Raw genomic sequence first — 18,757 nt, 5'->3', positions numbered from 1 at the left:
ACTTAGCAAAATGTTATTGATTTCTGTATTACAAATGCTTTTAATTAGTTATTTTTTTAACATCTGTCAAAGGTTATTATTGGTTTTCAAACCTTTTTCAGACACTTGTCATCTTGTATCATATATTTTATTTGTGGGGGAAATAGATAATAGCTTTTAACAAGGATATAATGTTTTTGACAATATATTATTGGTGAAAAGAAATCTAATGGAAGACTTTTCAAAATGTTTTAGCCTTTTAGGTGCTGCACACAGATTTTGATGAATCTTTTTATGTTTAGTTGCTATATTTTGAGCAATTTTTTTAATTTTTTTTTAACAGAAGAATGTGATGCCAATAAACAGACTCTCTCTCAGAACACAAAATCAGTAGAACATACACCCGCCCACAATAACAATAATTTTAAAGTAAGCACTTGTCTATGTTATATCACCTATCAAATTTATTGTCATTTCAATTCAAATTTGCAACATATTATTCTCGTAGTGCTTATATTATTTTTTATTATTCTGTTACAAAAAATTCAAGGATGGTAGAAGCAAGAAGTCTGTATCTAAATTGACAAAGACACCGAAGATCAGAGCAAATGGCAAAAAAAAGTCGACAAAAGGTAACATTTCGCATATCTAATAATTTATATTAGATAATTCAAGAAGGAAAATTAAAGTCTTAATTTGAATTTAAATTATTTTAATCCAATACCATAAGTGCAACTGAGAAATTAAAGGTGAGTGAGGTCAACACTTTGAGAAAAGTCTTACTCGACTCTAGCTTGTCTGACTAGTTTCTTTGTTTTTTTTTTTTTTAAATTTTGTATCGTAATTATTTAAAAATTATGATTTATGTTTAGACCGAATAAATCACTCTAACTCAAGAGACATTAAAAGATAAGACCAACACATCAGGAATAGAAGTGGCAGAAGTTCAAGATGCAACCACGACCAAAAAACCAGGATTGCCACAATATCCTATGCATCATTATCCAGTGGTCCATCCTTATCAACCTTATGGTGGAGTCCTCCCTATTCCTTTTCATCCTGTTCCAAATGGCATGGCGTACTTCAACCAATATCCTTCTACTGCCGGAATTACACCATATCCTCAGTTTTCCCATGTCTCGTCGTATTCTAGTGGACCCAGTGATAGCAATACATGGGCCGGACTTTTGAATGATGTCATCAACAACAAAAAGTCATAGAGTTATAATCTATATATTATGTTTTTAATTTATGCATGTTAAAATTGATGATTATATCTCCCTTTCAAGTGCTTGTGCTATCAATCTATAAAAATTAGGGGTGGTTCATAAGGCCGTATCATTACAAATGTTGTCCACATTGTTTTTATTGTGTTATTGACGCTGATTTTGAATAAAATCTTGTTCTGTTAATGTATTTATTTCTTCATTTTACTATCTAGTCGGTCCCTTTTTTTTAATTGTATGTTGTGGCTTTTCTTGGATTGATCATGTCAATAAACAGTGGGTTATCATTCTTCAATGAGTTTTTTCAATATGGAGCACTTGAGAATGTTGTTTGGCAAGGATATCAAATTCACCTGAAAATAGTTTCTTAATTCAACTTCATAAGGTTGCTGTGGTGCTAAATTTGGAAGAGTATATTTGCAGGTTAATAAAAAAAACCAGAAACAGGGCTTATGATATACTTGTCCAAATTGGCCATGTATTGCAGATGGTCTAGCTTAATTGTTAAAGATCACATTTTAATACCTGATATATATAATTGATGACATTATCAACTTCATCGAAACTATTTTTAATCTTTCATTCTCAACTTCGAAATCATACAGTCTTATGATGAGCTATCATGAAGGCACGCATGCTCAGATATAACATAACTTTCAAATTACAACTAATGAGTACCCAAATCTATACTAATACTTTTGACTAAAGATTTTACCATCCATAATGACTTGCAAATAATAATGTTGGATTTTGAATTAAATTACTCCAAATATGTTTATATTTATTAACAAAGGAAGCCTACTACTACTACTTACTTAAGTACAATTCATGTAGGGATGATATACACAAGCATTCTTTTTTCTTTTCTTTTCCTTTTTTCCTACAGAAATACATACTTAAAAACAACACTATCTCAAATCCTAGGGATAGGGAATTGGAGATTTCAACTCCAAAACACAGTTTCCATTGATTGCACCATGCACTCTGAAACCGTTTAGTCTTTTTTATATTTTCTTCTCGAGGCATCCATCACAGTGCTCAACTTAACGGCTCCATCTGACACAAATATGTCATCATCTTCAATGCCAAGATCACGGTAAAATGTTGAAGCAATTGCACTTCTTAGTGGCTGCATAGATAAGAGATGACCTCAATTCCCAAGCATCATAACTTTTCATGCGGAAAATAGTTAGCAACAAAGAAAAAACAAATTAGAATTAAAAAATGAAGTAAAAAACATAATAGATTTAAAAAATGAAGTAACTATATTTTTCAATTGTGAATTTGTTCAGTTGAGAAATTTGTTTTACACTAAAATTTCAGTTGAGAAAAGGCATATACTATGCAACAGACAAACATATGAGGATGTGGTTGGAGGCTCCTAAAGACAAAGACGTCAAAATATCTTTCCTGAAATTCTACAAGGATAAAAAAACGGGCCCCTCTTATTTTCCAGTTAGCGTTGCAATGAATTATGTTTACAATTGAAACTAGGACAAAAGAGTAAAGTAGGTATGGAAGAATACAAGAATGAAAAATGGGCAAAGCAAAAAAAGCTCTAGAAGATGTCAATGCAACATACCTTTTCACCTTGTTCAGCTCCATAACCACTATATCCTTCTACGGTTGATAACGCATGTAATCTCTGATAAATGGAAAACAAGATATGCTAATCAGTTTTCATGAGAGAGGGAGCAAAACATATATCAGTGCTCAAAGTCTACACTTGAAAAATATAGAAGCTTCATTCACATTGAAGTTTTACCTTTGACATTGCAGAAGTTATGGCATCAGGAATGGGTTCAGTAGTATCACCAATTCCAAGGCTTATTACTTTGGCATCAGGGTACTTAATCAAGTGTGCATTCCTTCTTCTAGCAATCTTTTTTTTTTCACAAAAAAAATAATTAAAAAAAATATGCACAGCAAAGGAAACAGGAGAAGTGAAAGGTGAAGGAAAAAGTAGTTGCATGTCATATGAAAAAGCAACGTCAAAGGTTGAAAGAAAAAGAAGGATATTCACTTTCACATTTATTACATAATGTATATGAATAATGATTGAGTAAAATGACACAAATCCCGCAACTTATTCCTTTTTGCCTCTCTAGTGATAGATAAACAAATCTCAGTAATAAAGTGCCTTGTTAAGAAGAAGACATAAGTTCACTCAGTCCTAAGAATACATAAGTCAAGCACTTTAATCAAACAAACAGAAAGACATAATCATGCAAGAGAGTTAGAGCTCATTTGATTTCCATTTATAAGTTGTAACATATACTATGATAAAATCTTTACAAAGAAATTCTTCAGGAACATAAAGTTTTCAACAAAAGAAACATAAACCAAATAAGCTCTTTTACAAAATTAGCATAAACTCACAAGCTCTAATTTAATAAGATGATCACATGGGTGAAACCCGCCACAGTTCAAATTCACTGTAGACAACAAAAACAATAAAAAAAAGTACATAAAAGATATCATCTTAGTCCAATTTGCTTCATACCAAAGAATAAAATGTAACAAGCATGACTTTGACATTAACTTGGAGACAGTCTCAAGAATCATGCCAGGACGTACTGGATGCGACTTCCTTCCTGTCGCACTCACCTGATTATAATGAAAGTTATACATGTTATGTTGCTATAATTTGCATTCATGCATAAAACTTAGGGTGAGTATGTTAACCAAGGTTCTGAGAACCGGACCGGTCATCGAACCGCTTTAGTAATTGGTTCACTGGTTTATTAGTCCAACTGGTCCAACCGTTGTTGAATCGAAAAACCGTTTTAGAATAAAATAATAAATAAATTATAGAACAGCTCTCATCAACACAATTAAAAGCAATCAATAAATCAATAAATTATCAAAACAATAAAAATTATAGAACATGTTTATTGCTATAATATAAAATTACAAAACATGTTTGTTTAATAATTATACATTGATATTATCATATGTTTTTCAAGCATTCCATCAAATGTATTTTCAGATGATGGTAAAAAATCATAAATTGAGTCGTGTAAACCATCTTTAGAAAAAGATAGCCCAGAGAAATTAAATCTTATAAGATTAATGAATATCAAACAACAAAAATGCAGTACATATAATCAATGATAATCAGCATAACTTGAAAACCTGCCATGTATTCTCCTCCTTTTTTCATAGATACAAGTAACAATTACAAGGAATGGAAAACAAATAAGTTAATCAAGTCAGAAACATTGGTCCTAAAATTTGAAGCAAAGGCCTTTGGACTAAGTGGCTGCAATTGCACCAAGAATTAATCAAGAAAAAAACACAAGTGGATTCACAGGCTTCTTCACATCCTCTACCTTTGGACCAAGCTGCATAACAAACTAAATTAAAGAAAACATTATAAAGTAAAGGAGATGAAGAAATTAGGTATTACCTTGAGGGGAAAGTCTCCACAAAATGGCTTCACATCAATCACAGAGCAACCCAGGATCAAACCATGCCTCCGCACACCACGGTACCACTTTGGACCTATCCTTTTGAGCTTGCCGTCTTTGAAGCCAGCATTTTTAAACCATTCAATATAGTCTTCCTCCTTTGGGACCAATAATGCATGTTGGCAAGATTGAAGATTATCACGTCTGAGCAATTGCTGGCAAGATTTTCATCAATAAAATTTCAAAAACAGCAACAAATAATCAACAAAAACCCAATCAAAAACCATAACTGAAATCAACAAGGCAACACTGCACTAACAGCAGCTCTCAAAGGATACACACAATCAAAAACACCATTATCAACAGCACAACAGATTGAACAGAGCCAGGAATCAAGAACAATCAGCAACAAATAATAAACCTGAAATCAATAAATCTATCCAAAAAAAAAATTCAAACACAGCATACTTAGAAATTAAAAAAAGCAGCAGCAGAGTAACAAATCCATTTTAACCAATAATTTCAACAACACAAATTCAATGATTATATTTCCATTCACATTCAGAAATCAGTCTCACTAAACAGAGCATGAAAGGAAGAGTTGAAAAACCCTATAAGCAGTGACACTAAACTTTGACGGAGAGCAGGACGACGAAGAGACAACGGCGAGCGGCGAAACGAACCACAGACGACGAACCACACGACAGCGAGCAGCTTGAATCCTTAAACAGAGAAGCCACGGGAGATGGGGACGACGTTCCGAGCTAGAAGAGGATGAGTTCGGTACAGGGGGAAGGAGGAAGGAGTGGAGGCGCCGACAACCACGGACGGCGGCGGCAGAACCGTTGAAGAAGCTAGGGTTTTGAATGTGCTATTCTGAGTGAGTGAGGTGAATCACAAAGGAGGGAGTGTTGGGGAAGGGTGGGTGGGTAACGCGTTGGGAGGGTGATGGGGGGAGTGCTGCGCGTTTTGCCGTTTTGGAGTGAGAGTTGGGTAATGGTTAGGGTTCAATCCAAGCGGCGTCGTTTTTGCCTTTTTGCAAAAATTTAGAAAATTGGCCGGGATCCGGTTCGGTTCGACTGACCGGTTCGACAGTCTTATAACGGTTTTTCAAAGTGCCAGTTATAGCATCTGCCCGAGTCGATTTGTCTATCGGTTCGATTGGCCGGTTCGATTGGCCGGTTCAAACCGGTTTTTAGAACCTTGAGAATTAATGAAGGAAGGAAAGTTAAGAACGAAAGGGGGAGGGGCACAGCACAGAGCAACGCGTTCTTCGTTTTTTCCTTATTCAAAAAACCGGTCTGAGTCGCGGTTCGGTTCGACCGACCGGTTCTCAGGCGGTTCAACGGTTCAATTCCGATTTATGAAATTGGCGGTTTTAACATTTGTCCGAGTCGTTGTTCGCAGCGGATCACTTTTCAACCGGTTCGACCGGTCGATTTGAACCGGTTTTCAGAACATTGATTAAAACCATTACTTGTCCAGCTTACAACACAGAAGTGGTTCAAGGAATCGAAATGCTAGAGTGAAAATTAAGCTTCACCTAAATTCAACTATAATTGAACTAAAGACAGAAACATTAATTTTCAAAAAGAGTCTATAAAAAATATAGTGCATAATAATTTTTTAAGTAAAAGAGATGAAACTAACAACTCTTAATAGTTAATATAAACTAAACATGACTACATGACAATTACGATTTTTTAATTTTTGTTTGAATTCTTTTGTTTATACTTATTTTAATTCCTGGTAGCAGAGTCAATGACATTATGCAGCATCAAGTTGTGGGGCTTTAGAATCAAATCCAACGCAAGTCGCATCCTTGTACCATCATTAACCTGAAAAATATAAATATTTTAGGTTACCAACAAAACCATATACATTGGCAAATGAAGTACTATTTTTTTTTAGCAAAAGAAAATTACATTTATTGTATAACTATACGTCTTCTTGTAGTTTGTCATCCAGGTTGCCACCCATACCCCACAATCATTACTGTGTTAAATAAGACGCGATTAGTTTATGCGGATAAAAACTTCAAAGAGGAAAACACAAATACAGATGTTCCTTACGAGCCAGGAGCTTGTTCTCCTGTTTCTAGCGTATCCACAAATGCAAAATTAAGTATTCTTGGCCTAAATGGAGTGTTGTATTTATAGAACGAGTCATACTTGAGCATATCTTCCAGGTATTTTGCCTATTCATATAGGAATTGCACAAATCAAAACAACCAAATACCAATGCATGTTGTTCTCGTTGACAGGTAAAAAAATCTAGTACCAACTTTCACGTATTAGAATATTACTAGATACAATTTTTTTTAAAAAAAATAAAAAGTATAAATCAGTTCATAAAGATAAAGGCCATTAGATAATAAAAAAAATAAAAAACACAATAAATCATATACCTTTTTTAGACCTTCATCAACTTTTCCTATGAATTCTTTTTTATAATATTTCAACAAAACTTCAATTTTGGTATCACATTGCAGTATGAATTGCTGAATTTAATAGTTAGGGACTAAGTCGGTGACACCAATTAAGCAATAAGATAAAATAAATAAAAACTGTAACAAGCTTGAAAAAGACATTGCGTACCGAAAACACAGCTGGCAAATACCAGTGTGTTTGACATCCTATTTCTTTCTCCTGCATGGTTAGCATAGTAGCCACCAAATCCAACACCTATGTGATAATTAATAAATTTATTAGAAATTGAAAGTATGCTAGAGATAAAAAGTAATCTACACGTAATGAACAAGAGAGTAGACTCCAATTCATATGAACCTTTTTTTCCCTCCTTCTATTTACTTGCACTCAATTTGATTTAAGAGAAGACTTCAATTTGCAAAAAAGAAAGGACTTGAGGTGAACTTGAAATGAGCAAAAAATACAAAGAGCTTTCTATTTGACCACCCCTTTTTACCCAGAAATAAGAGTATGGTCCATATAGAAGAAACAGATTACAATAGCCTCACACATTGCCATTTTCAACCCCCAAAATAAATCATTGGAAAAAAAGAAAAAAGAGAGAGAAAAAGCACGTAACTGTAACTCCACCACAACCACCCACACTGTCTCTAATATAAGCATGGGGTTGGGGAGGAGTTTATTATTCTTTTCTTTGTAGCAGCAGCAACTGCCTCGGTAACCAACCCAAAACAAAACTTCTTGAACCAAGAAACAGTTCCCTCCTTTTCTCTGTTCTCTGTGGCCTCAGAAGCCTACTTCTAGAAGAGCCTCAATTCCCATTGTTTCGGTCCAGAATCAAGGCCTTCTTTTACGGCAATTCCTCTTCTTCTGGTTCTTGTAAGTTCAGGTTCTTCATGACTTGGATTTCACCATTGAAGGCATTTGGTGTAAGAGAATTGCTTTCCGTGGAGAGCATGTTCAAGTCTCACCGTGAAGCTTGTTTGGTCATAGTTTCAAAGTCAATGGACTCTGACACAGGAACTCAGATTCTGAATCCTTTTGTGAAAAAAGGATTCAGGGTCACTGCCAGTGCACCTGATTTCAAATACATATTCAAGGGAACTCATGCTGAATCATGGTTTCAAAAGTTAAAGGAAGGGAATGTGAACCCCGGTGAAGTTTTCTTGGGACAAAACCTCTCCAATTTGCTTAGGCTTGCATTGTTGTACAAGTTTGGAGGTGCATACATTGAGGCTGATGTAGTGGTCTTGAAGATCTTCTCCAAATTAAGGAACACAATTGGAGCTCTGAATCTTGATCCAAGAACTGGTGAATGGAGTCGTTTGAACAATGCAGTGTTGGTATTTGACAAGAAGCACCCTTTGCTTTTCAAGTTCATTCAAGAATTTGCACTCACTTTTGATGGGAATAAATGGGGTCATAATGGTCCTTACTTGATTTTAAGGGTGGTTTCTAGGGTGAGAAGGAACCAGCAAGAAGGGTTTGAGAAAACCAAAGGCATGGTTTCCAACGTAACAAGTCCCTTCTATCTTTAATTCCAAGTTACCTTGGCCTCAACTAAGACTAGGAAACTATTCACTTTTTCTTAGCTTGTTAACATTGTTGGATTTCAAGCAGAAAACCGTTATAAATTCATACTCATCATAGCCATTGTTACTGTTTCACGATTTCCTGCTAGAGTCAAAGTCAAGAAAGCATTAGATGTGTGTTTGTAATAAAAACTTTTGTTTGAAAGGAGTTCTATATGATTGTGCAGTCCAAGTGGTAATGATCCTGAAGAGTCAAGGATACCACCTCCAAGAAATTGATTCATTTGCAAGCATAGGTTTAAATTATACATGATACTTTAAAGTTTAATAGAGTAGCAAATAAATAAGTACCTCTTTATCTGATAGAAAAATGCCTGACTCACTTTCAAGTTGTAATGTTGATTAAAAGAACCAATGCACCAACATAAAAGAAGTCAGAAAAATACTCAAGAGGTTGCTAGGCATTATAAATAAAATTCGTGAGATGCTGCTTATCAGTTTTGGCAAGAAAACTAAGTGAAACTATCTTGAATCAGAAAGATAGAAAGCAATAAACTATAGAAAAAAAAGGAATTAAGTTTTGTGCTTTGTTATTGATCATAAAAGAAGAAATCAGAATCATAGCTTTCTCTCTACAATGAATTACACTATACATCAACTGGCCTCTCTCTATTATATACTCTCCACAAAAATTTATGGTCCTATCATACAGTGTTAAAACTCACAATATAGGCACGGATAAAAAGAAAGAAAGAAAGCACATGCAGGAACAAAAAATGAGACTTAAATAATTAAGTCTAAGTCGGTTAACATCAAACGAAAAATTTTCAAGCTCAGGGACCCTAGTTTGTTCAAAGGAATTAGATTAGCATATTAAGTATTTTTTGGTCTGCTCTATATAGTTAGAAATTATTTTTATTATTTTAAAAGCAAATTAAAGTTCCTCCACTCATTTTACAAAGAATAGCTAAATAGTGACATAAAGTCTTACTTGAGTTCTTATATTCTGTGCAATCTGTACAAGGAGTATAATCACTTCCAAGATAACTTAAAAAAACTAGGAACTTGGCTTTTTTTAAATAAACAACTTTAAGAGTTGTATACAAGAAAATTGCCAACCAAAACCAGGAAGCAAACAGTGAATACCAGAAAAGTTGTATACAGTAAGTAAAAGAGAACATGACCTGTTCATTATAGAACTCAAAACCGGTAATGCTAAATTGGTACTGAGAAGTAGCACTTGAATCTGAGTTGGCTAAATTAAATAGCTCCTCAAATCAACAAAAGAGAGTTTGTTGTATGAGTTTTCACCGGTGATCAAATTGTTATAAAATATGTGTATTGTGACAATCCTGAAAATTGAGTATGATCCACTATAATTTTCTTTTTATTCTTTTTGCACTTTTTCTAGTGATAAAATTTACTCAATGCACCTATTTTATTTCAACTACCATGTTCTAAGATCACAATTTTAGTCACATGCTTCTCTGGTAACTTACCCACGTGAAAAGTGTTCTATTTGATAAGGTAAGGATAACAATGATGTTAGATATTAGATAAATCTATATGAGATAATAATAAGTGAATTTTTTTTCGTTATTTATAAAGATTATATAGAATGTGATGAAGGATCCATGATGAAGGTTTAAAAGCTGCAGCATTAACGTTTGGTAAAATCAAATTAAAAATGACTTTTAATAAGCACAAGCACTACAATTATGTTTGGTAAAATAGATTTTAAAACTTAAAAAAATTATAATAAACATGTTTATAACAAAAAATAATTTATTTTTTAAAATTCTTTAAAATTTTATATAATGCAGATATCGATGATGCTTCTCGCCTCAAGATAAGAACAAGATATCTATTAATCAAAATGAAGCTAGAGCAGAACCTTATTGATGCTTACTCTGGAGAAAGTTGGAAAGGCCAGAGGTAATATAAACCTTTTGTTGTCCTTTGTTTTTTTTTTTGTAAGAAAATATTTATACTTCCCCTTTCCTTGGTCATGTAAGTAGTTGTTACCCTTTTGTTCATTGATTTTAATTATTGGTTATAAATAGCTGTTAGCCTTTTTGCAGTAAGGCATGGTGATAAATTAACTATTAGCTACCTTACCCTGATGTAACTTTTATGGAAATGCCAATTGCAGTAGAGAAAAGATTAGGCCAGAAAAGGAGCTACAAAGAGCACGAAAGCAGATTTTAAAATGTAAACTTAGTATTCGTGATGCTATTCACCAGTTGGATTCTCTTAGTTCGTTGAATAGCAGCGAAAATTCTGTCATTGTTCCAGATGGATCTAACTGCCATGAATATGTGAGCAAACAAAAACTGTGAAAAGATTCAATTTGTAATGTTCAAGCATTTTGTGTTCATTTATAGACTCATGAGCATGTTTATCACCTTATATTTGCGTGGAAGTTTTACAATTTTAAATCCATGTAGTCATTAACATATTTTATCTACATCTAGAAATATTGTCAGAAGTGTAACTTGCGAGAAGCTCTTTGAGATAAGGATCTTATACGATGTGATGGTTTAAATATTTATCTAACTCAAATTTTAGAGACTAATAGTTTAAATATTTATTCCTGATTCTAGATGTAAAATCAAAACAGACAAGGGAATCAAAATCAATAAACTGGGGAAAAAACTAATCAAAATACATTATTTATATATAAATAAAGCAAGCAGATCAACAATCTTCAAGTAGACAAAGAGCAATAAAGCTGAAGCAAAGTAGAAATCTTCAAATCAAAGCATCAATATTGAAAGCATTTGCACTTATGTAGTTATATTAGCAAATGATAGATATCAAAAGGCAATTTCATCCACAATGATCCACCAAAATCCATATCAAATCACAGTAAAAGGAAGCATATTTAGGCAACCCAGATCAAATAATCATTCAATAATTCAACAATTACAACACAGCAACAAACATTACAACAACATTTGAACAAAAATTTTAGAAATTAAAAGGAAGAAGAAAAAACCGAACATTCAGCAACCAGAGCAAAATTAAAAGCAAGGCCACTAACCTTCGGCGAGAGCAGAGACCACCGCAAGCGGTGACCCAATGGCGAGCTGCTCCAAGTCACGGTCAGAGAAGCGGAAGCGCTGAGCCTGGGACGACGGCACCAAAGAACCTAGGGTTTTGGTTTGGGACTTTTACTGCTGTGCTTTAGGGGGTAATTGGAGAAGATGAATAACGATTGATTTTTTATTTCTTTCTTATGTTTTGCTTAGAGAGAGGCATGAATGATTATAGAAATTGGAAAAGATGAAAAATTTTGATTTTTTATTTTTTTAACATATTTTTGTTTTGTTGTTTAAATTATTTGAAACTATAAAATTAGAATTAATTGAATTTTAAAATTTCATTAATTTAAAAGAAGAATGTTTAAGATTTTTTATAAAATTAAATAAAAAATATGTAAAAAATAAATTCTACGTAATTTGTTATTATTTGTTCATATTTTAAATATATCGGTACGTATGAATTTATCATCGTACCATAACAAACACCGTATTATAATAATGAATGTCCTCGATCCTTTTTGTTTTAAGGCGGTGTAATAATTTTTCATTAAAAATTTGTGATATATATATAATGTTTTAATATTAAATATAGGCAGTGTAAGCATTTAATTACTACAAGTCCTTCGTGTCTTGGCTGCTACCAGTAATACATGTGTGGTCCTAATTTTCATTAATAATTTAATATTTATATATTTTTTTAAATATCCTATCCTATCCTATAACATACATTGAAAAGAAGGTTATTCTCCTAGTGAAATTTCTGTGTGTCATCTATTAGGTTTATTCTCAATTCCTATTATATGTATGGGTCCATCTAGTATACAGATGCATTTTGGTACAGATTTACAGATTTTTGTTTTTATTTGGTTTAAAAGCGTATCACTAAAAGTGTTGCTTAAAGAGAAAGTGTTACCCTTAATCGTTAACTTGACTCTGATACCAATTTTTAACTCTTTTATGTTTATAATGTGTATAGATTTGAAGATGTTGAAAATTTTCTATTATTACTAGTATTTATAATTCTGATTTCATTTTTATAGTTTTTTAATCTTGTTTTAGTTTATAATATTCTTTTTTGCATGGATTATGGTTTATAAAATCTTTTATCTGTTTGTCTTTTTCTTTAATATATTTTTTCAAATCTTCAAAAACTTCTTTTATTTCTACACTTTCCGTTGTTTCTAAATATCTTTTTAATTTTTCAACCTCATTCTCCATTTTTTCTTTTAACAGCTTTAATTCTTTTAAGTCATAATATGGTTTTCCAGGCATTTATAAATTTTTTAAGTTTAACTCCAACTTGTTTATATTTATTCTTATTTCTATCCTTTTTATTATAAGGTCATCAATTTCGATCTGAAGATTATTTAATTCCTTTTTATACTCCTTTATTTTACTTTTTAATTTTTTCACTCTTTTTCTTTTTATTTTATTTTCTGGTCTTTCAATCTTTGTATGCTTCATTATTTATTTTATAATTTCTACAAATTCTATCCTTGCTTCATCACTTTTTTCTAGAGATTCTATTAATTTTTCTAACTCTTCAACTTCTCTTTTTAACTTGTCATAGATTATTTTTAGAGCTTTAAATGCTCTTTGATTTATTTCAGAGAACTGCAAATAATTCAAACGATTTTCTCTTTCAAAGAGCTCTTGTTTCTTATCTTGATAAGTTACATATATTTCTTCTTTATTTATTGTCATAATTTAGTATTTAGGGTTTCATTTAATTTTTCGACCTTTTTTGTCAATTCTTTTATTTCATAATCTTCTTCTTTAATCTTAGATAAACTTAAGGGACTATTAATTTTAGATTTGAAAATTTGATGAAACCAATTTTCCTGATGGTTCTTTTAGTAATAGAACTGAGTTTTCAATAGCTTTATATTTTGGCCTGCTTTTCATTATCTAATAAAGCAGTTAATCTATAATAATCAGATTCTTCTGTTAATTCTAAACTTTCTAAATAATTCATAATTGAAAGACTAGAATGAAGATGTACCTTTTCTGGAGAAAAACTTCCTTTATTCAGTATATTTTACATAAGGGGTTTTTATCTCCAGATGGAAGATTGTAGATACTAACTCCAGAGGGGAGTTTAGAACTATTTTTCCCTAAGGGGATTCTTCTTCAGACTATAGAATCGCCTCGGCAGCTTCCTCCTTGCTCTCCTAGCATATGAGTACTCTTAGCCTCCTGCTTCCTATTGTCTGATGCTTTACAATTGCCTAAGCAGCCTATTTATAATAGTTGGGTTTGATGGACAATTCCCATCCTTACCCTTCTTATGACGTCATTGCTTACGTCATTGTTTGTTCTCTTTCACCAGCTACATTGTTGGTGCTCTATGACCTAAGTGCTTACGTCACTATGCAATAATGTTGAGAGATGCTTCAGATGTGCTGTCCTCTTCTTTTATCATGTGACCGTCAGATGTATTGTCTTCTTCCTTCATCATGCGAGTTGATTCCGTTTCATTATTGCTTTCTTCAGATAACTCTGAGGCACATAGCTGGCACTTGTGGTCTTCTCTGTCTTTTATCAAATAGCAGAGATTTTTATTCCATACAAAATAATTAAAAAATATATTTTATTCTATACAAAATAATTTTAAAAAATGGCTTAAAAAATGTTATGAGTACTATAAAAATTTGTAATATTCTAGTGATTTAGGTAAATACATGATAAAAATATTTTTTCTTTAATTTCTAAATTATTAGTGACTATGTAGAGTATTTCTTTAATGTCCTAATTACATATTTTTATAGTACTTCTAAAATTTTTTAAGCCATTTTTAAAATTATTTTGCATAGAATAAAATATTTTTTTTGTGGTATAATTTAAATAAATTTATTAAAAAATATTCATTAGCTATCAAGAATAGGCAGAAGAGTATTGTATAGAATTCGAATTGCTCACCATATAATTTGAATAAGAGTGATTCGAACTTCCACATGCGTAATTCGAATCATGTAATATCTCACCATATAATTTAAATAATTTTATTAAAAAATTATCATGAATATTTTTTAATAAATTTATTTAAATTATACCACAAAAAAATATTTTATTCTATAAAAAATAATTTAAAAAATGGCTTAAAAAATGTTAGAAGTACTATAAAATTTGTAATGTCTTAATGACTTAGGACATTAAAGAAATACTCCACATAGTCACTAATAATTTAGAAATTAAAGAAAAAATATTTTTATCATGTATTTTCATATTAAGTACTTAATCTAATAATATTTTAATATTTTTTTTTTCGTTCATTATACTTATCATACCCGTGCAATGCACGCGGTACTTCACTAGTTGATATTTATAATATAGATCAGAATATACTGTACCGTAGGACCCAAAAGGTCTTCCCTTGTTATCTTTTTGTTTTCTTCCTAAGCTGGTTGAATATACTTCTCTTTTTGTACTGATGAGATAAATGTATGTGCTTCAATTTGTACCTTTTCTTTTACTACTTTAACTAAAGTATCGTTTTTGTCTCTAATGTTTGGAATAAGTTTTATTTGTATCTTTAATATTTAAATCGTCCTATTTGTATCTTTAATATTTATAAAAGTGATTCAATATTATCATACTATCAATTATACTAACAAATCAGATTATATTTTTTAATTATTCTCATTTTAATGTATTCATTTTCAATTAGGTCTCACTTAGATATGGTCGATTTTAATATTATACCCACTATTTGTGTTTAGATTCAATTATGTCCCTAGAAAAGTGAATTATGTAAATATTGTAGGAATTAGTTTCAACATTTGATGAGCTATTTTTCAGAGTAGATCATCGATTCTATTCTAGACATTTGTATTCTAAGTTCAAGAAGAGATTTTTAAAACTCAAACTAAAGCGCTCATGATGTGTAATCGACGGCAGAATAATGTTGAATCACTTTTACAAATGTTAGGGATACAAATAGGACGATTTAAACGTTAGGAACACAAATAAAATTTACTCCAAAAATTGGAGACAAAAACAATACTTTACTCTACTGCTTTAATAATTTGGTTTTGCTAATAATATTATAATGTATGTATGATGTTCACATCAATATATATAATTTCAAAGTTTGATCCTAAATAAGACTCACAATTTAATCAATGTTTTAATTAACCATATCAAAATCTTTTCAATATACTTAGGCAATTATAACCTAATGGCTAATTAACAAGCTAACAAGGAGTGACATAATTTATTCAAGTCATCATTCATAATATATATATTAAGATTAGATATTGTTACGGATCCGACCCACGGATCCTACACCCGGAACGGTCCTCAAACCCGTCTACTCGGGTCCGACCCGTTTCGCCCCTCTAGAAGGCCCGGAACTGGTCCTTTAGAGTCCCTAACCGACTTTCGAATTCAAAATCTCCCTTATCTTAGCCAAACAAGATAAGATAAGATAATCACCAATCGCCTATAAATAGAGGACCCAGGTCCCCCAGGTATTCCCCCCATCGCTCCAGTCAATCGATCCGGCCTCAGCCTCGACCCGCAGGTTCCTGATCCACCCTTCAACCCGTATCAGAGACTTCTCGTACATTGGCGCCGTCTGTGGGGAACCTGCGCCAGCCGAGCCGGATGGGGGACGTCCTAGAGGAAACCCCCTCAAGCCAGGATGACTCCCAACCGCTTAACCCAACCCCAGAGCACCGAGAGGTCACAAACCAAGCAAGAATAGCGAGTACTGTCCAACACGCGAACGACCACGGCGTCACGGACCAACGACATCCTGAGAAAGCTAGGGACAAAGCGACGCAGATCATCCAGGATCTCTGCCTCCGGGTCCAGGAACTCGAAGGCAAGATGATCAATAAAGAAAAACACAACAACGAACACGGAAGCCATGCAACCTCCAGATCAAGGTCTCACGGCGGTAGGTCGCCAACCCGACGACACGACAGAAGAGACGGTCGCAGCACCTCACGTGACCACAGACACGAGAAATTGCCAGAACGGCGATACAACAAGAAACATAACTGCAGCGCTTCCCGAGATCTGAGTTATCAACACTACTCAGACGAAGATCGAAGGGACCGAAACACCAAGCACACGAGAAACGACCATATAATAATGGGAGCTACACCCTTTACAGAAAGAATCCTAAGAGCAAAACTCCCCAAAGGCTTCGACAAAACTACCGATATGAAGTACGATGGAACTAAGGATCCCCAAGAACATCTAACGGCTTTCGAAGCCAGAATGAACCTAGAAGGAGCAGCCGACGCGGTCCGATGCAGAGCCTTCCCGGTAACCCTTGCCGGGCCAGCGATCAAATGGTTCAACGCCCTCCCAAACGGATCCATAGCCAGTTTCCACGATATAACACGAAAGTTCATGGCCCAGTTCACTACTAGGATCACTAAAGCCAAACACCCCATCAGCTTACTAGGAGTCACACAAAAACAAGAAGAATCCACAAGAAAATACCTCGACCGCTTCAACGACGAGTGCCTAACGGTCGACGGACTTACGGATTCCGTCGCAAGCCTTTGTCTGACCAATGGGCTAATGAACGAAGATTTTCGCAAACACCTCACCACCAGACCGGTATGGACCATGCATGAGATCCAGAACGTCGCCAAAGACTACATCAATGACGAAGAAGTCAGCCAGGTCGTCGCTGCCAACAAGCGGCAGCACGGCAACACTCAACACGGCAACTCGGCTCCTCGTCATAACCCAACACCCAAAGAGAATCAACGGGACCACCCCAGACCCACCAGCCGACCACCGAGAATAGGCAAATTCTCTAATTACACGCCCCTGACAGCCCCAATTACTGAGATATACCACCAAATAGCAGATCGAGGCATCATTCCGAAAGCCCGACAACTCAAAGAAAGGACAGGAGGCAACAAAACCCTCTACTGCGAATACCACCGAGGTTACGGTCACAAAACACAAGATTGTTTCGACCTTAAAGACGCCCTTGAACAAGCCATACGAGACGGAAAACTCTCAGAATTTGCCAAAATCATCAGAGAACCGAGACACGCGGAGAGAGACAGGTCGCCGGAAAGAGAAGGGCGTAACCCGAGAACCCAAAAGCAACCCCCCAGGGAAAGCCCAGAAGAAGATCCGACCATCATAGTAAATGTCATCACAGGCAAGGACGTATCGAGCAAGTCAAAACTAACAATGAAGAAAGACCTCAAGGTAATGGCTGTCAGAAACCAAGCCCCAATCCCCGTGGCCGACAATACGATAACGTTCTTACCAGAGGACTGCCAACACGGCACCTCAGCCGAAGATGCCCCCTTCGTCATCTCCGCTAGAATCGGAACAGGCCTAGTACGAAGGATACTGGTAGACACCGGGGCAGATTCGAACATCCTCTTCCGAAGAGCCTTCGATAAACTCGGACTCCACAACGACAACCTCCAAACACACCGCCACGGCGTCACGGGACTCGGGGACAACTTTCTCAAACCAGATGGCTCAATTACCCTCCCCATCACCATAGGAACAAGCAACCAGAAAAAGACAATCCTATCTGAATTCGTAGTTCTAAAAGACTCCACAGCCTATAACGTGATTCTCGGAAGAAAAACAATCAACGACTTCTCTGCAGTCATCTTTACCAAATACCTCCTCATGAAGTTCAGAACCGACGACGGCTCAGTCGGTACTATCCACGGGGACCGAGAGGTCGCAGCCGAATGCGACAACACCAGCCTAGCCCTAAGGAAAAAATCTCGAGATGCAGTCGGAGTATTCTTAGCCGACCTAGATGCGCGACAAGACGGCCAACCCAGGCCAGAACCAGAAGGAGACATGGAAAAGCTACAAATAGGGCCAACCAAAGAGGAATACATCTTCATTAATAGGAACCTCCCATACGATCTTAAAGAAGAATTCTCCCAACTCCTGAAACAGAACAGAGACTTGTTTGCATTTACACCAGCCAATATGCTGGGAATAAACCCCGACCTAATGTCCCACCGTCTAGCCGTGGACCCCAAAGCTAAACCAGTGGCACAAAGGAGACGAAAAATGTCATCAGACCGAGCCACCGAAGTCAAAAAACAAGTTAAAGCCCTACTCGAAGCCAACTTCATCAGGGAACTCCCTTACACGACATGGCTAGCCAACGTCGTACTAGTGAAAAAA

The 18,757-nt window shown here is 34.6% G+C and overlaps 2 protein-coding genes across 2 annotated transcripts; one reads left to right on the top strand and one right to left on the bottom strand.

The window, feature by feature from the left end:
* On the bottom strand, positions 1,930 to 6,089 carry LOC107619913. The gene is made up of 6 exons (XM_021113714.1): positions 6,039 to 6,089; positions 5,226 to 5,486; positions 4,615 to 4,830; positions 2,971 to 3,087; positions 2,788 to 2,850; positions 1,930 to 2,334 (listed from the first exon to the last, which is right to left on the bottom strand). Exons 1-6 carry the CDS (start codon positions 6,087 to 6,089, stop codon positions 2,200 to 2,202), a joined length of 843 nt encoding a protein of 280 aa, XP_020969373.1. The 3' UTR covers positions 1,930 to 2,199.
* On the top strand, positions 6,860 to 10,983 carry LOC107619912 (uncharacterized protein At4g19900-like). The gene is made up of 3 exons (XM_016322146.2): positions 6,860 to 6,878; positions 7,705 to 10,511; positions 10,729 to 10,983. Exons 1-2 carry the CDS (start codon positions 6,860 to 6,862, stop codon positions 8,580 to 8,582), a joined length of 897 nt encoding a protein of 298 aa, XP_016177632.1. The 3' UTR covers positions 8,583 to 10,511; positions 10,729 to 10,983.

This window comes from Arachis ipaensis, chromosome B10 (genome assembly GCF_000816755.2).
Source record: "Arachis ipaensis cultivar K30076 chromosome B10, Araip1.1, whole genome shotgun sequence".
In the NCBI taxonomy this organism is placed as follows: Eukaryota; Viridiplantae; Streptophyta; class Magnoliopsida; order Fabales; family Fabaceae; genus Arachis; species Arachis ipaensis.
Note: the sequence above shows the minus strand (reverse complement) of the source record. Positions and strands in the feature narration are given on the sequence as shown.